At 28.1% G+C, this 26,076-nt stretch overlaps 1 protein-coding gene across 4 annotated transcripts in view; it reads right to left on the bottom strand.

Annotated features, from left to right (window-relative positions):
* Positions 1–737: 737 nt before the first annotated feature.
* Positions 738–26,076, bottom strand: part of LOC107456709 (poly(rC)-binding protein mub) — a 127,944-nt gene continuing 102,605 nt past the window's right edge. For all 4 annotated transcript variants that reach the window (XM_071187469.1, XM_071187468.1, XM_071187470.1 and 1 more), the window contains exons 13-14: positions 3,994–4,101; positions 738–3,919 (exon numbers count right to left, since the gene is read on the bottom strand). In XM_071187469.1, the coding sequence (XP_071043570.1) occupies positions 4,041–4,101 (61 nt within the window). In that variant the 3' untranslated portion in view covers positions 738–3,919; positions 3,994–4,040. The remainder of the gene's footprint in view (positions 3,920–3,993; positions 4,102–26,076) is intronic.

The following is a 26,076-nucleotide window of genomic DNA, read 5'->3' as shown; positions in this document are numbered from 1 at the left end:
GTCACAGGACTGCATCCTTGACAGTAATACCACCTTTCCTTGTTCTGCTCAATCCCCTGGTTTGTCACCGATCGATTTAAAATGTCCAGTTAAAAGCTTAAAAAATGGTATTGAAATTTCAAAGGGGGTGCATGGGTATTTATAAATTGTTAAAAAATTGAAAATTATATTTTCTTCCTTGATCAAAAACCTAAAATGAAAGTTTTAAGTTGTCAGGTCTTTTAAGTTTAAAAAATGCCGAAAACAATATATCTGGATGTAGTCTTAGAGTTCTTGTCTGATAACTCCTCTAAATTTTATTTAAGATTTTTTCATTTATTTGTTATTAAAAAATATGCTTTAAAAAACTTAATAAATTTAATTTAAAATGATTCGGACTATCATTTCCAAAAACGGGGAGCTAATCGAGTTATCGTTCAATTATTTCTCAGAATATTTTTTGCAAAATTTTTCAATTATTTTCGATCAAAATAACATTTATGTAGCAGCCTTGAAAAACAACTGCTTTGCAAATGAAAGCTCTGAGTACGATATCATTGATGACTATAGAAATATATTCAGAATAATTTTTTCTGCTGTATAACGAGTAGAACTTGAAATTCAATGCGTTATTATTCAATTTCAGGCCGTTTAACTTTTATACGTGTAGCTTTAAACTCTCCCTGTATTGTAAATAAATATGCTTTACCATCTTCGTGTACAAAAGTGTGCGGAAAGAAATGAAAACATGCTTAGAATTCTCTTATAAGTACTTTTATTGTAAACATTCATACAATTAACATACATTTATAATTTTGGTGAAACATGTGAATTTGTGTGAATGAATATTCACGTAAAAAGAAACAACAGTTTTATTATTAGCCACCATACAGAATCCTGTACAGTCAATGAAAAAAATTCAGCAATACTGTTTAGGTTACACGTAGAATATTTGTGCTCGCCAGAGAATAATTGTGCTAACCAGAAACAATTTGACTCATCTCCTCCGCTTCACAAGACAGAAAGAATACAACATGTTCACAAGAGTGTTGAGTAAAAAATGTTATAACGTGGAATATGATATCATGACAAAAAAGAGAAAAAAATGAACAAAGAAAATGAACTCTCTTGATATGATTAAGGAGGAGCCATCTGATATAAATAATTGAGAATATAAGAAGCAGTTTTAAAAGACTCCTCCTTTTTTTTTTATTCACATTCATTTGACTTGTGATATGTGAGGAGATAGAATTTATTTTGATATGCTTTAATTGGATGGAAAATCAACAATAAAATAACGTTTGATATGTAATTTCCTCCAATCTCTGCTGCAATTAAATGAAATGTAATTTAAGAGGCATATTTAAAATATCTATAAAACATCTTCTCCTCAACTCATAGAAACAGCTCTGAGACCAAAGAATTGCATAGATATTCAGCTGTTTTCTTTTGAATCACAATAACACTCATATATATTATTTTACAAAGCGTGTAAATAAATTCCTTTGTCGCAATAACAAACTTTGCTGACAAAACTGAGCATCCAATTTTTGTCTCGCCGCCGCAGTCAAATACTAGAAAATCAACGACACGCAATACAACAAACAACTGTAAAGTAAAACCACATCGATTTTTCAAAACACTATGTATTGCTTTATCTTTGTAAAACCACACTAGTTTAAAATTTGAAACACAGGAAGAACTTTCGCCGTCAATCAACAAAACAAACAAGTTTCGTGAGCCCCGAAAATATTGACCCTCATAAGCTCGTTAATTATTGAGTCATCAATCCAGGAAATTGTGAAAGAAGTGCTCGAGATTAAAAAGATTGTCCGGTGTACACTTACAGAATAATGGTAAACTACACCTACGAAGCATCAAACACAGGTGCTGTAAAGACCGAAAAGCAACGATTGGGCGCCAAAAACTCTTCGCATCTAATTGAGCTCTATATAAGGGCCTCTGAACGGTTCACTTTGCCACTGGAGGTAAGAATAAAGGAAAGAAATTTATATTGAAGGGACCATTCACAAATTTACTTTTCCACGGTAGAATTTCCCAGTACTGATTTTGTTGACAAAGAGTAATTTCGAGGCTACTTCTACCGGCTGAGAATTGATTCTTTTAGAAAATAGTACGAAAAGATGAGTTGGTCCCATTTTCTGTACTCTCGTACAAATTACTTATAAAATACCCAGTCAATACCAGTGCTTAACAGAGCTGATGGCACCCGCCCGTTATCTGGCTGCTTTACCACAAAACCTTCAGAATCTAAGTGCAGTAAAGAGAAAATTCTTAATAAATAGACACTAATGAGAAAAAAATTATTTCTGTGATATGTTTCATCAGTTTGGCATTTGAGTTACTGTAATTTAGTACTTTTCATTTGGAAGACTATTTTGATTAAAACAAAAACAAATTTCAAAAATATGAGCTGCCCACTATTATAATTAAAGAATCTCTTGGAAGATTAGCTATCCTTTACTATATCTCTCATTCTTATTTTGGCACATAAAATATTTGGGCAGTGTTAGTCAACACTTGTCACACTAATGCTAAAAATATCGAAAGGTTATACTTTGACTTATACTGCACTTTTCAAATTTTGAACACAAAATCTTATTGCATTATAAACAGCTCACTCTAAATTGAAAATTAAGTACATCATACAACCCATAATTTGAACTTTAGAGATCCATCCCATTTTTGTATCAAGTTAAAAATATTGGCGGCGCAAAATTATTTCAATCATTTAGTTTAATTTTGATAATGTTACTGGTTATTGATGCAGTACGACAACACTACGGAACTTTGAGGCCTAGTGCCCGGCTGATGCACTTGTATAATATACAATAACAACTACATCTAGAAATAGTGCATATACAATGTCTCAAAAAATGTGATATGTAATGGAGAACTCCGGTTCTCCTTCCACCTGTCTTTTTGTACTTGGATCTTTATCTTTCCTTCATCAGCTTAGGGCGTAAGCAACTCTTTCCTTCATGTTAGGACATGTTTAATAATTAGGACCTGTTTCTCGATCAAAAGTTGCATTTCGGGCTTCAACTAACGGTACGGAATACTTTGCTTATAACAATGGTGGAAAAATGTTTTACCGCGGTCTCTTTTAGAAAAACAAAATATTTACAACAATTACGTCACATAAGTCACACAAAAAAGTAAGATTGGAAACAGAGATCTTTTTCCGAGATCACCCGTTAGAACACCAAGAACTAATTACAAACCAACAATTTCCCCACGAATTTCTAATCTATTTTAAGTAAAACATACCAGTAGCGTAGAGGCTGATTTGTTTTTATTTTAGTAATGTCCGAAACGGGATAAATAGTGGGAAATGAATCTAAGATGGTACAACGTTTAGGAAATGTATACATTTTTTGGCACGTTCTTATTATGGGTTGGAAAGGGAAGGGAAACAGTGATAACGATTAAACTTTAACATTTGAATCTGATAATGGGAGCGAAGATATGTTGCTGAAAAAGGGATCGAGTTGCCTACACTGACTTCCACCTTCGGCAGCAGGCACTTAGTTCCTAGCAACTTTGTAAAACTCTGTTTAACAGATACAATTTTTTTTTTTTTAGCTTTTTACAATTTTACCCTGAAAACAGGCTTGATATGTTTCTTTTAGGCTTAAATAGCTTTTGGTTCTTTGCATGTATATATATATATAGAAGTATATATATATGTATGTATATATAAGCGTAAATAGTAAATAAAAGTTTCGATTGTCCAAGGGTCCGTTAGTCGATACAGAAGGATTTTCCTGTCAGGAGCCTAGGGATGAATTCTTATTGCCAGATACAGGTAGCGGGATTGACATCAGGAGATTCGAGTAATCAGGTGCTGGACTCTTTACCAAGGAGGGAGAATAGGAGGTCTTCCAGGAGTTGAGGAAACACTAATCTAAAAGAGAAGCTGTCAAAAGGAAAGAGTTAGTTTCATTTAATATAGAGGGATGTGAAGGTAAATAAAGAAAGAGAGTAACTCACCAGAAACTGACAAGACTAAGGTGCAATAAATGGAGAAAGAGAAAGGATTACTTTAGTGGGGCTGTTGGCACGTTCTTCCACAGCAGTGGTAACTGAGCACTATGAATACTAGAAGAAAGAATGGATTTAAATTTCTTGTAAATTTCAAAAATATTTGTTTTAAAAGATATATAACGGGACAAAATGCTTTATTTAATTATGAAGGAAAATGACATCAAGTTATAAATGCTGAAAGGTTAAAAGACATATATTTCACAGGAATACAATTAGTTAAAAAAGATCAGGAATTTTAATAAAATTCTCACTAAATGGGTTGGGAATAATACAAAGATTGGATTTAAATTCTCAGGGGATTTCAAAAAGTGGGGTGAACCGTAATGGCTCCCCAGAATTCATAATTTTAGAATCTTTGTGAAAAATGAAAATATTCACTAGAGGGCGCTCAAATCAAAATTTAAATGAGTGAATAAAAACTATCTAATGATCTTGATAAAAATTAATAAGAATAAAAAACAAATTGAAATCCCCAAAAAGCAGTTTATTGCTCTATTTGAACTGGAATGTGTTCACTTTTTAGTTAGCCACCGGCAACCGACATCATTCTCAAACAAATTAGTTTTTAGTGTGATAGATTATTTTAAAGTGATCATTTTAGACGATCTTTTATGTCCTCTTATGTTATCTTTTTTTTTCTTTCTGTCTTTATGTTTTAAAATACATTGGCGAACAAACTGGAATTACTTTTTTTTTATTAGTTATGAATTTTTAATATTAATAGAATATAAATATTTAGTTACATATGGGAACAAATAGAGATTATTTTGCCAGTTGTAAAACTTTACGAAGACTAAAATAAAGAGTGATTTTAAGTTTCGCGAGGTATTTTATAATATATTTCAAAATTATCTGTATATAGCCCTGGCTCAGTTTCTCTAGATTACCACTTTTTTTTTCTTCTGCATAATTTTTGATTTAATGATTGGATCTTCACGTTCTAGGATCTTCACTCACTCTCAATGGTTCAGGGGGAGACCTTAAATATGCTAATTAATTAGTGTATATGATATTTTAAGTTACGAAATCAGACGTAAAAACGCAATTTTTCGGAATAAACATGCCTTTTTTCCCGACAGATTCAGATTTCTGACCCCCAAAATATAGGGGGTAGCCACAATCTGGGAAATACGGGCACAATAGTTTGGCCAGGAGTGCGGTTCAAAGTTTGGATCCCTAAATATTAATTTTAATTTTTGCGTATTTCGCAGCATCTCGAGAACTTTTTAAACGAATTGGAAAATTTTTTCTCTCAATTACAAAACTCGTTTTTATAAAGATAGTCCCTTGCTAAAAATAACTTTTAGTAAATACTTATTATTTTTCATACTTTTTATTTAATTATAGTTGAACAATTTCGAATTGTAATGTATGAAATTTTTTACATCATTTTAAAAATTTTTATTTTGCATGTCGAAATACTACTTTTTTTAAAAAAAANTGAACAATTTCGAATTGTAATGTATGAAATTTTTTACATCATTTTAAAAAATTTAATTTTGCATGTCGAAATACTACTTTTTTTAAAAAAAAAAAAAAATTGATTTCTCAAGAACTATTCGACTGATTTCACACCTCAAATTTTATATTTTTGCACTTAATTTTTAGATCGCCTACACTTATTAATTAACATATTTGAGATCACCCATTCGTAGCATTAAGATTGTGTCTTAAAACGTGAAGATCTTTTCATTAGATCTAAAATTATTCAGCGTGATCCATTTATTTATTTTATACATATATTTACTTTTTTTCGCACTCTATATTAAAAATGGCATAACAGACTTCATTTTCCTGCACAAAGAACGCGAAGCAAGATAAGACTTTATGAACTACATTATTTGATAAGTGCAGAGGTGTGCATAATAATTAAAAGATCATGTTGTGTAGAAACATTTACCCCAGTTGGTAGGACAAGTACAACAGGCTACACTTATCTTCATATAGAACATGGAGCAGAATTTTTCATGAATGATTTATACCACGATGCAATGAACGTGCAGATAATAGCGTTCCTTTTTTGAATGGTTTATTGATAAGATTTTTCAAACAATTAATTTTCATATACTTTTTCTGTTAATCAAAAGTTTATATTACTTTCTATACACATTTGTAATTATGATTGTCGGGCGCAGGTCATCGGGCTACCAAAGAGGGGAAGCCATCCCCTATGTAGAGGATCAAAATTGTGATGGCATGTCTTTGGATCATCCACCGGGTTGTTTCCTAGACCGTCGCCAATAGCCCATTGTTCAGCTCTAGTGCAACGTAAATAAAGTACTACTACTGTTAGAATGATTGGCTAATTTGATTGAAATGAAAATTGATACAATAATTGTTTTTTTTTTTTTTAAATTTTTTAAAAAAAGATGTGCATTGTTTGGCTTGTGCAGATGCATGCAGAACGTTTTAAATATGCATCATGTTGTATATAAGAGCACCTGCGTTTTGTGTTTAGGTTAAGAACTAGTGTTGCATGAAATAGTTTTTTTAATTGATTGATTTGGTCATTGATTTAGACATTTGTTTTCAAGGAATACGACAGTTTTTAAATTATTCGAATATCTATATTTTACACAAGGGGAAAGTTTTTCGTTAGGAAAAACATCAAAACGATCAAAAATCTTCATAAGTAGAAAGATTCTAAATTATTTAAAAAAATGCGGAAATGCATTTCATTAATTTGTCAGTTTTTTGGGAATGGGGATTTTGGGATTTGTCAGTTTTTTTCACTTAAAATATTTTCATTTTATCCTTGCCTTTTTGAATTCGTATTTATTTCCAACTCTTTGGTTTGAAAAAAGAAAAAGAATCTAATTGATAATTTTGTTCTTTAAACTGAATATATTATGTTCGAATAATTTATATTAAGTTAAATTAATATAATTTATTAATTAGTTAATTAATATTAGTTAATTATTTAATTACATAATTTTACTTAATTAGTTAATTAATTAATTACATAATTTTACTTAATTAGTTAATTAATTACTTACTATAATTAGTTAATAGCTTTTGAAAATTTAGTTAAAAATAAAACAAAAATAGTTATATTTATTGATTCAAATTGTTATTTTTTGTTAAATGATGAATACTTTTTCCTTTTTTTTTTTTTTTTAAATTTTAAACGAGCCGGAAAATCAGAAAGAGAGTGAAAACTTTCTGAACTGAATAGTGGAAACTGCTATCTTGTAAGTAATATGGGATAGAAATAATGATAAAAATAAATGTTTCGTGGAGTAACATTTGATAATAAAACATTTTTTCTCACACTGAAAACAGTTTTTGTCTAGTGTATTTATGTTTTGTTTAACTACCCGTTCAAAGGGAATATGTTAAAAAGAATCTGAGAAGGTAATTTTTTACTCTTTATTTTGAATCTGCATTTTATAAGGATCTTACAGCTATAAAATGCATTTATTAAATAAGATAATTTCTAAAAATATTTTTCAACATTTTATTATTATTTTAATCGCAACAGCCTATTGTGTTTAGTTTTTAGCATATTCTGCAGAAAGAGAAAAGTCTATAGAATCGTTACATCAATTGGTAATCTAAAAATGTGATTTAAAACTGTGAATTGAGATAATATTTATGGTATGAAATTTTTTACTAATATATTTCTGAAAAGAAATACACAGCTAAGCTTGATTACTTGACTTGATTCGATTATTTGTCGTGAAGTAGTGTAACTCATTTGCGAAAGGCTCATATGTAGTCAAAATATGTATGACTCTTTATTCCTATAGCAAGTTACTTTGATAATAATTTGTAGATGATATTGCTAAAGTTGTTTCTATGTAGTTTCTTCAAGCATATATGAAAATAAAATCGGTAGCACAAATAAAAGTTGTTAAGAGCATTCAACTGAATTAAAGAACCAAAATCAGCATTATTATTCGAACCAAGATTAAAAATGATAAAGTGGATTGCAAATGTGGCTTTTCTCTATTATATTGACTAGGACCCGAAGTGTTATTATCAAATTAAGCGCTGATTTTTTTAATACGGCTAGTTTTTTTGGTTATAATATATAATTGGTTATATATATATTGGTTATAATATGTAATTGGTTATATACATTGGTTATAATATATTAGCTTATTTTGCTATACTATATAAATTATAGAAAAGTTAAGTTAGAACAAAGTAATTTACAAAGAATCGCAGGAATTTCGCCCAATGTGCGATTACTAATACCAATGAAGAAAATCACGTTTAACATATATAAAAAAATTAATTTCAAACAGTGTTTCGTTAAATTTATAATGCAGCTAGTAAATTGTCATTATAAGAAATATTTATGAATTTATTACTCAAAAAGTAGAATTTATATTCTAATTTTAGAATTTGGTTTTTTAAATTAAGACTTTTAAAACGTAAATATGAAAGTTTTCAATTAAGGAAAAAAGTCTTAAATTAAAAAAGCCAACAAAAAATTAAAATTTAAATAAAATAAAAGTTGTTTAGCTAACAATGCTCTTTATCTGCAGAATGAATTAAATTTAATGGCTTATTCAAGATAAAAAGTATAGTTGTTTATAACTTAATAATGGCTTCAAAATAGGCAAAATAAATTTTATCTGTGATTTAAGAACCTGAAACGCTATTTGTAAAAAAGGAAGGAGGGGTAATCAGCCTGATTGGCAATTAACACTTCGGGCACTTCATGAGTATAATGATTGTTCATAGCACCAAAACGATTATTCGGTAATTTTCATTTGTTCAATTTTCGTTGAATCCTGTTTCTATAAGTTCTAAAACAAAGACAATTATCTTATTTTAAATATCTAGAAAATTGCAAATCTCGAGTATAATATTCATGAAATTAAATATTTGGAAGCTCGTGCTGTCATGATTCAATCATTTGGAGTATGCCTCACATATACTAACGTATTTTTTAATTATTTATTTTTTTATTTGCATATAATATGTATGTGAAAATAAATAGTAAATTTTATTAATAAGCGTTAGTGTTTGTATGGGATTCATAACAACTGTTAAATTTTTTTATTTAGTGATTTTAAAATTTATCGGAATTTTAAAAAAAAACAATCTGTTTTTTAATTGTGTTTAAATTTTTGTGTTTATTAAAACTATTTCTGACGAGTTATTAGCTTACCACTCTCAGGCATCAAATGAGAAAATTAATTTTGTTCTTGTTAAATGCTGTTTCGGTTAAAGAAATATTTTACATTCCTTCCCAAAATTAATACTATGTAAGTTTTAATGCTCTTTTGGTAGAATCTCGGTTTTCCCGTAAAAGTGATTAGGAAAAAAAATTGGAAAAGTTTTACGAAAGAGTAAAAAAGTCTGAAAAATTAAAAACAAAAAAAAAATTAACAATAATAATAGGCTTGAACAATTTAAGGATAAGTGAATATCTCTGCACTAGTTATCAGAAATTTTAGTGATAAGTTGTGACAGAACATCACATAATAAAAAATTATTGAAAATTCGCAACCTATGACTAATTATTTTTAGCTTCTGGCCAAAAAATAAGGCTCTTAATGTTTTTAATGCGTTGAAAGCTAGGAAAATTTTGATGATGCACTTAATTATATGAATATTGCTGGACCAAATGTTTGTTATTATTATTATTTCTACAGACGTTTCTCTTGTTGTTGACACGAAGTACTTGATAAATAGGCAGTTTTGGTGCTGGTTTTTTTATGCGGGGGGGGGAGGCTTAGGTCATAGCTAATTAATTAATTTTATTTATTTTTTGGACCATTATTACAAATTCTTAATGCTGGGATACCCTGGTTGGTAGGGCAATGGGCCCATGTCCAAGAGTTCGTGGATTCGATCCCAGCCGACCGAGGACTCCCAGTGTAATAAATGGTGACTGATGCACGTTAAATATGTCGAGTCTCAAAGTCCTCCATGTTCCCATAACAAATCAATACCTCTGCTGTGGGTACTGATCCAGGAGTTTCCTTGTCTTCTGGATTGGTTCAAAATTACAAGTCTATGGAGTTGAACATTAATAGTCGTAAGCCCAAAATTGGGTCGGCTGTTCAACGACGGATATAAAAAAAAATTCTTAATACTGCGAAAAATCAACTAACTGGAGATGAAAAGGTTAGCTAATTTTTTAATACAGCAAAGGATACCATAGGACATATTTGGTTACTTCAGATATGAGAAATTACATTACCTGGTATACAGTCCCGATAGTGCTCCCTTAGACATATAAATATTATTTAACTGAATAGTAGTGAGCACTATTGGGACGTTCCTTCTGAAATAATGAAAAGTATGATTTAATGGAATAATTTAGAGAATATTCAGTTAGAAAATTTTAATGTTCAGTAGGATTTTGAAACTTTAATATCAGTACCAGTTATATAAAAATTTATTCAATTGATTAAAAAACATAAAATAGTTGTGTGTAAAGATATAAACCAATATAGTACCACTAAAATTATACCTGCATAGTTCGTGAATAATAAATGTGCATAAGTGCTTTATTAGTTTTCTTATGGAATTTCCTTTCATATACTGTAAAAGCTTTTGAATAGTGGTAAATTAATTTACTTATGATGTTGAATCTTCACCATGAATGGAGTGAGTCAGGTAAGTTTAACAAACGACTCTTCACTTTATGGCTAGTTGCCATCAGTTTGGCACGCGACCAGTATTTTCTTTGTAGCAACGCAGTTACTTAAAATAATGCATAATTCCTTTTATTCTGTTTGTTTTGTTGCACGCAAATGTTTAATCTTTTCTTTGTTTAAGAGGCGAAAAATAAATAAGTTCTCAAACAATGTCAAGCAAACGATCATGCGAGTTAAATCATATGGTAACATGAAAACCTGCCTTATTTTATTTAACCACTAGTTAACCCATATCATACTTTCGAGACAAGACGAGATTAGCTCTCGCCGAGCCCAACATCAGTTCGGACTTGTTAGCTGAAAGAGTTTTTCGGGCTTATGATAAAATGTTATCTTATTCTACTTTTAATTAAACTAAATAAATATATAAAAATCTGACAAGATAATTACATTGTGACGGCTAATTAAGATTGTGATTAAGTAAAAATAACATTAAAATCGCAAATAGCATATTTATTAAAACACAGACGCGTTTTGCCCCCCCCCCATAGTGCACCATCATAAGCAGGATAAAATTGCAGGGATGAAGATATGATACAAATCATATTTAGCAGAGTGGTTTGAATCTCTTCTATTTTACCCTCCCTGCATTTTCTTTTTCTGCGGATGATAGAGGCACCAAAACATATTTAAGATTTATAAATATACTACTTGTTATTACGAACGTTGTTTTTTTTCTCAATATTATGTGATAATCTATCTACATTACATAATATAACAATCTATTAATCATATATATTATACATATAACAATCTGTTATTATGCATAAAAATGCAAACTTACTAAGTACAAACAATTTAGAAGTAATATATGCAATAATCCATAAGTAGGTAATCTTAAAAAATGCATGTTGTATCTCTGCGAATCTTAATCTTATATATTTTTAAAATTTTTGACACTGACACATTGAAACTGTTATATCGAATCTCGGGTTTTAGCGGGCTTGGGTGGTCCCGGATTAAAAATATACAGGTTCGAACCGCCGAAAGTGAGATCAGATCAAACACATCTCTAGTGTTAGCGGCTCTTCTTTAACAACGGTTTTAGTTTTATTAATGGCAACATACATCAAACTTTTGGTTAAATTGATGATATAGCCTTTATTTTATTTCAGGTTTGATTCAAAAAATTTTTTTCGTAGAGTCTAATGGAAAAGTGCTATGTTTGCTTCAGAATTAATTAATTTGTATTTAGTGAATGCTTTAGCAAGGGCAAACACAACTATAAGAATATTCTTCTTCTTGAAATCTCGAATAATCTTAGATTTTGACAACTTTTTAGCATTTTACTTTACATTCACACAATTTTATTAATTTTTCAAATTAAACTAATCATTTTCGTGTATGACTTTTTAAAGAAATTTTTCAGTTAATTTATTGACATTAAATGTTAATTTTTAAAATTTTATTGAAAATAGTCTTTTTATTATTACTGGGTAAATATTTGATACATAGATAAATAGAAAATTGAATATATTTTAAACTATGAAATCTCCCCCATTAAGTAATTCGAATCCAGTAAACATACAGCAATACTAAAATTGACCAAACTCTTGACTGATCAATTTATTTTTTATTTTAAGTCGAATGATAAAATCTATCTTATAACTATGTACCATGAATGAAGGAGATTTAGAAACTTCAAAATGATTTCATATAGTATGCCAAATAGATTAATTCAAGATTTATATCGAAATGGTATATCACGGAAATATGAAATACGCGTATTTGCTGAAAATTGTAAAATTAAAAGTGTTTTTCATGAAAGGTATGCATGATTTTTCGTCAGATAATTTTCAAATAATTTCCTTTTCTTATAATGTATCCAATTTTACATTTAACTAGCTTTATCTTTAAATTATCTCTTTAATTACTCTTTCTTTATCATCATTAAATGTTTCAACAAAGATCGCATAAAAAATTAAATTTAACAGAAATTGGTAGGGTGTCTATAATTTTGTCTCACTCTGTATATTACAATTTAGTAATTCACCCCCTTCGTCAGATCATTTTCTAATAATTTTCTTTTTTCGTCAGATAATTTTTCAATAATTACCTTTTTATGACTTATCCAAATTACTTTTTACTAGATATATTTTTAAATTATCACTTTAAATTCTCTTTTTTAATCACAATTAATTGTTTCAATAAAGATCACATAAAAAATTAAATTTAACAGAAATTGATATGGTATGTATAATTTTGCCTCACTCTGGTATATTGCAGTATAGTAATTCAACCATTTCAAGTGTAATGTATAACATGTATTACACATCTGGATTAAAAGTGTTACACAGCATTAACACAGAAATTAAAGAGTTTAGTCGAAGAAGATGCGAAGTGATATTTTAAAAAGACATTGATATCTTGTCTAGATTTAAAATCTTGTTATGGTATCGTGTATAGAACTTACTTTTTTTCGTTCAGATCATTAACTAAGATAGGTTTTGATGAGGTAAAATGTGGTTCGTAAATTTCTTGCTGTGTTATTTTATCTCATCAAAAACCATCTTGGTTAATGATCTGAAAGTAAAGAAAAATAAATAACTAAATTCTATACACAAGACTATAACAATATAAAACATCTAAGAGTAAATCGAAAAAAGTGATTTCAAAACGGTTTAATGCGGAAAGTTGCCTACTTCATTAAGAATAAAAATGACATAAAATATTTTAATATCTGTTAATATCTTATCGTTATCGATGTCATTCATTCATTGTACTTAAAATTTATAGGAAATCACGCTTTTTTTCAATTTTTTTTAAAATTAGCTAAAAATTTTGAAGTTAACATGATTTAATTTTTTATACTTGTTTAATGGTTTAAATAACCGAAATAAATTAAATTCTAATCAATAGCTCAATTTTTTACGTTCGTGCAAATTTTTAGAAAAAACAAAAACGATGTTAACCAATTTTTCGTAATTTTCACTGTATCGCTCGTTTTGTAGGAAAAGAACGACTTAGAACTCGTTACGTGTAAATGGTTGCACGTAGAGTTCCACTCATATCCTACTTAAGCAACATACAGTTATACAGTGAAAATTACGAAATCATTTTCACATTTTGTTTTTTTTTTCTGAAACGTTGCACAAATGTAAAAAAATGAATTATTGATCAGAATTTATTTAGGATATTCAAACTATTAAACAAGAATAAAAATCTAAAGTGTGTTAATTTCAAAAGTTTTTGCGAACTTAAAAATACTTCAAAAACGTGTCAGTTTTTCAAGTTTTTATTAATTTTAAGTAAAATAGGTGAACGGAAGATATTAATCGATATTGAAATTTTTATGCCATTTTAATTCTTACTACAATAGTCAATTTTTCCGCACTAAAGCGTTTCGAAATTAAAACATTCATTATTATCCGACCCACGCTTTGATCTTTAAAGGATAAAGTACATTGATATGTAATTTTAATTCTAAATAAAATTTATTTGAAAAATAAATATTTTAATTTCCATTTGTTGTGTACAAATTGTCAAGGAATTACTCGATTCTGTGAGTGAGTAACAAACACCGGAATAGTTATTACAGAGGTACATGGTTAATATTATAACTATTATAACATCTGTTAAATCACTTGATCCAAAAAAAGTTTTATGAAATTGAAACTTACTTTTAACTATTAACTATTCCATAGAATTAGAGAAAAAATTTTGAGGTCTTAGCAGTTTTTTCTTATGTCATAACATAATGTTTCAAGTTTCTTTAGTTTCAATATCGGTTTTAAAAGAATGAATTACAGCCCTTTTGAATGCTTTAAAATTTAATTTTAATACTATTTCTGGATGTTGATCTTCTTACTTTCATTATTGATCTCTTTGAATTACTAAATTGTTCTTAGACATACTTCTTTTCGAAACACTAGCAAATGAGTAACTCCACATTAATGTGTGTTAATCAGACCAATTAAGTTTTGTTTCCCACTCCAATAAAACAAATAAAAAATGACTGCAAAATCTCAAAATAATATTTAGAGAAAAAAATCTTAAAATTTTAAAAATTATTTGACTAATTTAATTGCTGTAGTTTTGTCGTCCCACCAGTATAAAAATTAAAAAAAATACATATTTTTGGAAATTAAAAATGCTTAAGTATATTGTAACAAAATCATAGTAAATAAAAAATATTAATTCAATGAATTATTTGTACTAAAATGAAAAAAAAAACTACAGAACGAATATGCATGATTAAAGAAGAAATATTTTATTGGAAATCTTGGAAGAAAATGTGATTTCACTTGATTGAATTCTACAGAAAACAAGATTCATCTTTCGTATATTGTAACAATACAAAATGGAAACACAATCAATAAAGGACAAAAGTTTCACATACATATATTTGTAAGAAATATAGTTCATAAGTTTTAAAAGACACTTGAATTAAATTGAAGAAGCACAATATAAGGCAGGTTCTATTTCCTATTTTGCGGTATTAATAAATATTATTGCGGTATTAATAATAAATATATGAAAATAACATATCTCAGAGACTCTCAAACTTTTCCTCACGATAAAAACCCTCTTCCTTATGTCAATTTCAAGGTTTCATACACCCTGCCATATGCATTCGATATTATATACATATACATATATATATATATATATATATATATATANATATATATATAATAATATATATATGTATAAATAATTAACTTGTGTAACTTTGGTGGGCCCGTTTTCTAGTTTGAGAGCTGCTGAATTATTTAAATAATAACATTCTGAAAGTTTCATGAATTATGAGCATTTATATCTAGAAAACAACATTTACATGCTAAAAATTCAATTTAATTGAAAAAGACCAATTTGTTTCATTTAAAGAGCACAGAAATATTAGAATAATAAACTTAAGTTTAAAAATCAAACTTTGAAACAAAATTATTTTGAATGACTATAAGCTCAGAAAATTATAAATTTTAATACTGTCGATGATTTTTATTAGCAATAATTAATTATTGTTAATAAAAATCTGTTTGGGTATTTATACACATAGAGATAAGGAAAATGCTTGAAATGTCTTTAATGAAATAAATTATTTACTAAATATGCTGATCATTGGTAAAACTAATAATATTGCTACATATTCTGCAATACTGAATTCGTAATATTGATAAATGGTGAAAGAAATGTAATCGTTTTGTTAGATTTTAGAAACAAAATAAAGAATAAAAATTTCGGAGTAAATATCATGCTATACAGTGTGGTTCATAATCCATCAAGAATATAAAATTTTAGTAACCATTATCAAAAATAAACTTTAGACGTTATGGGTCATAAATTGAAGGTAGAAAAAATGAAAATGTCATCGCAATCTTTCGAATATTTATCGAAATTAACTACTGTAGAGAAAGAACTAAAAGAGGATGAAACTTTAGATGGGTAGAATAATTATTAGAAAAGTTTTATCTGACAAAGAAACTGGTTCTGATAATTTTACGGAACACCATGTATTTATATTATCATTTAATTATCAAAATCCGACGAAAACTAATAAAGTATAGTGTTCGTGTGTGGTGTAGATATGTTTTTGATATGGCATTCTCCATATTTTGAGTTACCTTAAAGGAAAAGAAATTCGTTAGACGGTCAGGTCTTTCTTATGTACGAGTTTATTATGTTTTGTCTACTTACATTGTCTTTGTTGCGCCATAAAACGCTATTTACCTAATATCTGCTATTTCCCTGACGTTTTCTTACTTTTCTATTATAAGTTGTTTCATGCATGTATTTCAAAAAATTTGAATGAAATCTTACTATTGTTCTAAATTTAATTGTATTAACAATGCTAATTTTTAATGCTCTTTGTGTTGGTGTCATAGCTGATGACATTTCTTCCATAAGATGTTCAGAGTACAATAACTTTCAGAAAAAGATCGAAATTTAATCTGCTCTTGATTTGCCTATTGCCCCCCCCCATGCCAATATTGTGGGCGGAAACATTATTATTCTTCCGAACTATTATCAGAATCAGTTTTAACACTATGACTTTTGTCTTACATTCTTGACCAAATTAAATTTTTGCATTTTTTTTCCTTCGAAATATTTTGTTATGTGAGATTTGTGAACACTATTACTTTTGATCTAGGTTCAAATTATGTTCTTGTGTAGTCCTATTTTGGTTACAATATTGTACAGTATATAATTTAATGTAATTTAGTATCAAAAAATGTAATTTATTGTCATACTTATTCATCTCATGTCATAATTATTTTGCTTTAATGTAGGATGGAATAGAAAAAAATCATACTTTACAAACTAAAGAGAAAAGGGAGGAGTATATTACGTAGTTATATACTATTCATATAGCCAAGTTATAATGTTTCAAAACTTCATGTCTTTGAGCAACCGAAATTGTTTTAAAGGGAAGCAAAAAATATTTAATGGAAATCAATCTTCTTGGAAATGGCTTAAAAATAATGGTTGAAATATAAAATTCATTGAATTCCATAACACGTGCAGTCCCTTTAAAAATGCTTTTAATTTCAATTTAAAACCATTTTTCATAACATAATAAAACGAGTAAAGAAATAGGAGATTATATTTCAAAATACTTAGCATGTCAACGAATTACATAATATGATGCCCATGAATTGGACAAGAAATGAAATTACGTTTCTAAGGAGTAATATTGAATTGTGCTTAAATTATGCTTTTCAATGTTATGAAAAGAATTTATAACTACTTCTAAATATTGAATAAAATTTAAGGAAGTTTCAAGAAATGAAGTTATTTCATAAAAGTATGAATCAGTTCATTTTTATAGTATTTAAAATTGATATCAATATGTGGATGAGGAAAGATAAATCGAAAGACGTGCAAGTAATGGAAATTGGAAAACAATTGAGATAAGCAAAAGTTCCTGGAAATTAGAAATAATTGAAAAAGGAAAAAGGAAATTTAAAACTTTCCTTTCAGTTAATACTTATAGTTAAAATATAGTAGGTTGGGTCCTTAATACTTGATAATTGGAGAATTAAAAAAGAAGAAAACTGTAAGATAAAACAGATTTACGATTGAGTAAAAACAGCTACATATTCATTGTATGCAATATATTCTACCAAAAGAAGAAAAAATCTACGCGATATCCAGGTAGCTTTAATGTATTCTATGACAAAATTCTACAGGGAATTCTAAAATCGATTAACGTTTTTTTTTAATGAAACAGCAAGTAATTACAGATATAATTACAAAAGATAAACGGCTTAAGCTAGAAATATTCTTTATTGTATTTGATTGCTTCTGAGTAAAATAACACCGGCAGATGAAGTTTATGGCTGTAAAAGCAGCAAGCGAAGTGACAATTTCTGATTTTACATTGTAAGAATTGTGAAATGTCCATCTTCCACCGTTATAGACCGTAAGTTGAAAGCGAAGTACAAAACTAGCGTGCAAAATATATAATTCATTAGTTATAGAATGGTTATTAGAATAGTTTCCAATTCATTACTGACGGATTGCTTTAATTCAGCAAGTGTGAGAGTGACCAGTCATTTCTATCTTGTAGTTAAGTCAAGCACGCGTTCTTGACCACAAGCAAGTTTCTGTTTTTTTTTGTGCCTCCTAAACAGCAAATGTCAGTTAATTTTCTGGGGTCGCATTTACGTTACAAATATCGAAAGGTATTTACCACAACTTATTTGTAATCAAAAACGCCTGCTTGAGTTAAAAAGAAAACTACAATGGCTTGAGTTAAACACAAGATGAAAGAGTTGGTGACTCCCGGCCTTCCACATTATTGAATTCAGGATTCAGTAATTATTTAATTCGTAGTATTGATTTCTTATGCCTAACAGTTTCAATGGTGTGTTGGAAATTATTTTCCATAAATGCGTGGGCTCATCTTTTACGAGACCGCAGTGATATTCGTCAAAAAGTCTCATAGTGATTTTACGAAATCTCCATTAGACATCATTTGGTAATTCAGTTCGTTAGACAACTCGTATTCATCCACTTGAATTCAATTTTGAGTGCAGGCTCATATTTTAAAAGTTATATCCGATGTAAAAATAAGTTTACCCATGAAAAATACAAGTATATATATTTTGTAGCGAAAATCCTTTTTTTTTAAAATTAAAAATCAAGCGTTATTGTGCTAACGTGACTCACTGTTGTAAGTGACAAACATTAAATTAAGTAGCTATTTTGGGTGATTGAAATACCATCAGCCTAAATACTATTAATTTAAAGTGTTAGTAATGTACCTTTTTAAACAAAATATAAATAAATTAAAAGTAAAAATTTTTTTTACGCAATTTCGCCAAATTCAGTGCATCAGATAAATGAATTATTACATCTAATATTGAAAGCAGAATGAAATGAAATTATATTTATCTACTCTTTAGAGCATAAAACAAAAAGAACAAAAAACAAAACAAAAAGAAACCATTAGAAGAATGTAGTATTTAGAAAAAACGGAGTAATGTTTTTCTGAATTTACGTGAGACTTATTTGCAGAATCAGTCGATTCTATATAAATTTTTCATTTTGTTATTTAAAATTACATATTTCTATTTGTGTAAAAGTTTGCATAACTAACAATTCAAATTTTTTCCTACTCATATTTAATAAAGTAATAAAAAATAACCAGACAGTATAAAAAAAGATTTTTTTTACATGGGATTATCTTTAGGTAAATAAAATTCATAATTGTGTGCTAAGAGTTTTTGATTCATTTTAAAAATTCTGCAGATAAGGTAAAATATGTGAAGGGGAAAATAATATTAACGGGTTCAAATTGTCGACTTGCTCTTTTACTTAAATTATCGAGACTACGTTTTCCAGATAGGGCTACCTTTCCCTTCTTTTGAAGATCCAAATGCGTTGGTATATTTATTAGGAGAACGTATGCTTTTGTGTCTTATTTCGTAGTTTAAAATATCATCAAAAAATTTATAAGTATATTTTAGGCTATGCCCTCAAACCATTGTTAATCTTAGTGGGTGAGAATTAAATCATAAGATTAAAGGTATTCAGGATGCTCTCATTTTCTTTGCGCTCTGTATGAGCAAAACATAAATACTTTTAATTTTATTATTATGGACCATTGTGGCAAATGTATAGGTACATGAAATTTACATCTCTGCTATAGATTTTATTTAACATATTGTTGCTTTTAAATTAAGTGATAATTTAGAAATATAGTATTCTTTTTAAGAAAGCTTTAAAGGAACAAATATCCACAAGAAGAAAGGTATCGTTAACAAACAAACAAACACAATATAACATCACTAAATGAATTAAAAGATGAAATAAAAGAGGTAGTGAAATTATAAACTCATATCTGAATTCTTTGAACTTTCGATAAGATGTTAAAAAAAGTTAAGGTATACCAAAAAAAGTTAAATATTTAAGTTGAAAGATGAAAGAAAAACCAAGAGATAATTTTACAAAAACTTAGTTAACAATGATACAGTTACACTATTTCATAGTGGAAATACTTAAAGGTTTTTCTGATCTAGAAATGTATCGATTTTTTATTGCATATTTCTATAACTTATACTATGAGGATACGTGGATAAACCGTTTTGCCCGGAAACTATTTGATACTGTTAAAAAACGGACCGGCCGTTCCTCGTTGTTAACGGCTCACAGACCGCGCATGAGGCAATCAGGACTAAACACGAAAATCTGTCAAGGAACATTTTTTGGAAACATGTGTTAGTACGAACAGTCAAAACAATATCTAATCGCTAAATTAGCTTATTTGGACATTTTCTCCAAAACACATCGATTACGATAAAAATATGGTCAAAATTGCCAATTAATTGGCTACGGTGATCTCCAGCGACTGTTTCATGGGGATTATCAGCATGATGGATGTTATGGGTAATCAAATTGGCAGCACGACGTTCGAGTTTAGCAAAAGGCGCAAAGCAGATAGCTCTGGACGCGCGGAGCACGTCTGCCTCCAGTAAAGAAGCCAGATCTGCGGCCCGGGAGGAAGCAGTGCACACCAACATATTGCATGAGTTTATTGGAAGATGTGAAGTATGGTCCAGGGCACCACCGATTGATGTAAGTCCCAAAAAACCGAAGAGGAACGTTATCAAAACATTAAATACGTTAACAAAACATTTAAAAAAAACTACTAAATCGATTTTTATATTGCTTTGAAAGTTTGTAGAGAATTGATGTAACCATAATCGTTAATTTTTGGTCCTGACTGTATCAGATTGTACAGTAGGGAGATCGGATTACGCCCGTCTATCAGTGCTGGGCTTTGCCCTGTCATCTTTGTCATCATTTTTATATGTCAATTTATAAATATTTTGGGTAAAAAAAAATTAAAAGTGCAACTTAAAGAAGACGAAATAAAACCAAGAAATTATTATATAATTTATCCTTTCATTTCACTGGAAAAAAAATTCCAAAAAGGACGTTTAAATTGGACCTCTAGACCAGAAACCCCCTTTATCAGATTGTATTGTGTGTTATAAAATCAAGTTGGAAAAAAAAATAATAATGAAAAAAGATGGAAATATTGCAGAAAATATTGCGAAAAACTGAAAACTAATATAAAGATTTAAACTACTATAAGAATTGAAACTAATATAAATAAATTTTAACTGAAATCGATGAATTTTAAAGTCTTGTATGCACATGTATTTTTACCAAAATATTATTTGTAATTACAATGTGTAATTTCTGTGATGCTGATCTTTGTACAGTTGGGGATACCAATAGATTTACTTTCTTTACAACATTTAAATATGGTTCCCATATCCTACAACCATTCTTTTGGCACTCTCATGCGTAAGTTTTAAAGTTGCTTCTTAAAAAAATATTTATTTTATTTTTTTTACCTATTATTTCGAAATCAATACTTAAATGTCAAATTTAATTACTTTAAAAAATTGCTTTTTAGTCATTTATTAATTTTGCAATGCTGCAAAGCTTAAAAAAAATAATAACGAAATTTATGAAATATATGTCAAAACCAGCTAAATTTAAAATTAAATTTTTTATTTTAAGTAAAAGCAAAATATAATTATTAGTTGTCAACAATAAAGCTAGACTATAAAAATAGGTGTCCTAATTATTATTACCTCAGTCCTGGTGAAATTATTATAATAATTTTTTCTCAATAATTTAATGATCTACGTCAGTGTTTCCCAAACTTATGACTTTTATGTACCCTTTCTAAATTTTTCGTAGCGCTGTGTACCACAAATATAAAATGAATGTATTTTTTACTTTAAAAATTTCCACAAAAGTTAAAAATCGCAACTGGCTGTTGACACCATTAATTATGAACTGTTAACTCTGCAAAAAATAGCCAATAGAAAAATATGTAATCGTAAATTTTCACAGCTAGCTTTGTTTTTAAATAAAAACTTTTTGAAATTTTCGTTTTTTGCAAGATATTTCGCATAAGAGCGAGTACCCCCGCTAAACTGTTCCCGCACCCCTAGGGGTACGCGTACCGCACTTTGGGAAACACTGATCTACGTCAAATGAAAGAATACATGTTGTATTAACATTTTTTTCAGATCAGACCATTTTAATATTTGCTAAGGACTAAGTTGCCTCAATCAATGTTCTGTTTTGACGTGGCATAGATTCAACATGTTTTTATTCATACACAAAATAAGTGCGAGGGAAAATTCTCTATCATTATTTACTTTTATTTTGTTGAACAATAATATACTTAGCATACTTTATTCAGAACATTGCCAACACAACTGGACAAATTGGCTACATTTTGTTTCATTCACACTCTGTTATAAAATTCTGGTAAAAGCATACTAATTCTGTTAGATATTTTCAAAACTTATAAACGAACCCTTTAAATTAAATTCATTATTTCTAAAAGTTTTATTTTTTACAATTGCCGTTGCTATCTATTATAATAAGATTGCCAACATTGTATGTCTTAAAACTTGACACACATTCTGCGTTATATTCTAAGAAATTATTAGTAATAAACTTTTACGAAGAAGTCGAGATTTTTTTCTATTTATATCAGCTTTAAATCTGCTCTAGAGTTGAATAATTTTGTTGAGTAATGCTTTTAAGTACATAAGACTTTTAAATAAGAAAAATGTTTAGTAATAAAAACTGCAAATTTATACCTTAAATTTCCCCAAAAATAGTTTTGCTCAACAGGTATAAACTGCTAATATCTTAAGATTAAAATGTAATTATTTACAACAAAAATGTATACAGTATAACTTTACCAAAGATAAATTTATTAAAGTGTGACAATAGTGACATTTTTGACTAGCTACCTTGAGGCCGTATTATTGGCCGGATGACAATTGTGCCCTTTAACCAAGTTTAATAAAATAATGACATTGTCATTATTTTAATATTTACAAACTGTTCTCAAAACATCACCCTTGCTATAAATTTATTATCTTCCACATATTAGAACACACAAAGGAATATTTAATAGCGAAACTTAAAATTAAAGAAAAACTATGAAATATAATATTAAGTTGAAATTTAAACCAATTTAATTTTTAATCTTAAACCTATTCATGCTATTTGTTGATTAATTTATTTAATTTTTCTATTAAATCAAGATTTATGAATTACTTTCCGATTTCATCCGTTAAGTTAATTTACCCGTTGTGCGTAAGGTCCATAAGGAATGGTAGCGAAAATGCATTTTAAGCTCGCTTGATTATTATTATTATTAACATACGTGTGGTACAAATAATTAAGTATTTTTTTTTTGAATTTATCGATAACGATTGGCTGAGAGTCTAGCTTTTTTTATTGTCAAGAAGTTTTCAATATTGAACCAGGGAAATTTTTATTTTTTTATTAGTTAAATGTTATTATTAAACATTTTTGTAAATATAATTAATATTTAAAAACCAATTTTCGAAATATATTTAAAATTTTAATCAGGTATTATTTATCGTTTCATGTGCTAAGATTCATGTTGTTTCTTTTTATTTGCAAACCTCCTATTGTTCCATTTGTTTATGTTTATAGTTTCTCAAGTTAGAAAAGTTAAATTTTGTTTCTATTTAGACAGTAAAGAATTTTTGCATCTTTGTTTAGCATTTTGAATTCAAATTTGATCTTTGAGTCAAGAATTTGATCTTGGATAATTTGTTTTGGATGCGGTAAAAGCAAGCGCTTGGTCTATTTTAGTAATTTTTCAACCAATTTTTCTTAAAACATTAGCAGTGCCCATAATATCAACTCATTTATACCCTCGTCTCTTTCTTAAGACGGTTCTAATACTGCTTCTTTAGCTTAAATGCACGATTTTTTTAAAATATAAATAGTTCGTACATTTTCTTTTTCTTCTGAAACAAAAATCATCAATTGCTACAATTGCTTTTTTTGAAACAAAAATCATCTATGTACTATCAAATGTACTATTTTTTTAAATCAAATGTACTATTTTTTTAAATCAAATGTACTATATTTTTAAATATAGATAGTTTGTAAGTTATCTTTTTTTTAAAACAAAAATCCTCAATTGCTACAATTGCTTTTTTTAAAACAAAAATCATCAATAGATTGTAAGTTTTCTTTTTCTATAAAAACAAAATCATCAATTGCTCTGATATCAAACGTTTGACAAAAAATGCATCGATTTTTATTTTCGTACTTTTTATAGTTTTGTGTAATGTCTAGAATAAAAGTTACTTAATTATTAATTAATCAAGTAATTTGCCTGAAGCAAATATTTTAGTACATACAATTTTTTAAAATACTTTCTGGAAATTTCTTTGAATCTTTCCTAATTTTAGATTTGGATTTTGACATTTTAATTGCGTCCCAAAATTGTACGAATTTTTTTATATTTTAGTAATTGTTAGTAATTTTCCAATTAGTAATTGTTTTTAGTAATTATTATAGCCATTCATAACACTTACTTTTTATTATTAATTTCAAAATATTATTCCGGCAATCTTTGAACTTTCCCATTTACAAAAAATCATTGAAACAATTCAATCAATTTTAATTAGTCAGAGTTAGATAACATTTTCCGTTTTTCCCTACTTAAGTAATTTGCTTCTTCTGGAGCAAGTTCTGGACACAACAATTTTAATGAAGATTCTCAATAAATATACATAAAAGATGATGCTGTGAGAACACCTTAATAAACAAATAAAATTATTAAAACAAAGATGATGTAGTAGCTAGTAATGTTTAGTCTGTTTTTTAACCAAAGTTGTGTGACTTATGAATATGTTTCGACTCAATATTTACTTATATAAGTGTCTATTAAAGTTTCCTGTAGCGCTGCTTGATATTCATAGAAAGTTTGCTTAAAAAACACTCCGCATTAAGTTTGTGTAAGAAAAATTTTAAAATATCTGCAGATAAATATATAAACTTTCTAAGCGGTGAAAAAATTTTTGATATAATTACCGTAATATATGGTAAGGACATTTATGGTAAGAAAATATAAGAGTGGTAATAAAAATCAAAATATTTGGTATTTAAACCATTCATTTAGTAACTTTTACGTTCATATGGTAACGATTTAACAGAAATTCTAGTTTCCAAAAATATAATTCTTATTACCTTACATTTAGTAAGAAATACAAAACTGAAAAGCAAATCTAACTGAATAAATGTTTATTTATGCCGCTCTCTAAGGTATCATGATAAAATTACGAAATTTTATCAAATTTAACAAATTTTATCGCTCATTATAAAACCATATTTATTGTTAATTTTTCCAAAATCATTATTAAAGCTCATCGGTAAAAAGTACCAATCTTCTTGGTGTTCCCATAGAGCGAGAAAAAAGCAAAATGTTTCCATATTCTGGTAGTTTTGACCATACTTTTTTTCTCAGTGTATTAATATATAAAAAAAAAGTTAACGAAAAAATCTTAATGCTTAATTAATGTTGTCTAAATTAGCACGAATAAAATGTTAAATGATGATAATTGCGAGATAAATATAGCTTTTTGTGATAAAAACAGAATAGTGTTATGCAGTGGCGTATAAAACTCCCCGCCCCCCAGTATATTGCTATTTTAATTTAATTGCAATAAAAAAAAAAGAAATATTATTTGTCTCTCAAAACAGATTTATGTTTTCAATACAGCACTTTTCAAAGACATATTTCAGACATATTCAAAGGGTTCTAAGATATATTTAAAGTTATATGCATAAACGTCCGAAATCTAATAGAAGTTATAAGAAAATACAGAGTTGGAGATTTTGGCCGATCACTGTTGTTGTAATGGAATCTCCTCTGACTATATGATAAAGGAGTAGAATAGCTGTTCGAAAATTCAATGCCGGGCATTAATCTTCGCGATTAATTTTTTATTAATTTCTTTCAATTTTTTGCTGTTTATGCATATAACTTTAAAGAAATGCATAAATCTTTTAAAATATGCATATAAAAGCTGAACTGTATTGAAAAAAAAACGAATGTTTCGAAAGACAAATAATTTTTCATCTTATCTTTTATTTCAAT

The sequence above is a fragment of the Parasteatoda tepidariorum genome, chromosome X1, assembly GCF_043381705.1.
Source record: "Parasteatoda tepidariorum isolate YZ-2023 chromosome X1, CAS_Ptep_4.0, whole genome shotgun sequence".
In the NCBI taxonomy this organism is placed as follows: Eukaryota; Metazoa; Arthropoda; class Arachnida; order Araneae; family Theridiidae; genus Parasteatoda; species Parasteatoda tepidariorum.
This window is presented reverse-complemented; position numbering and strand designations above follow the sequence as displayed.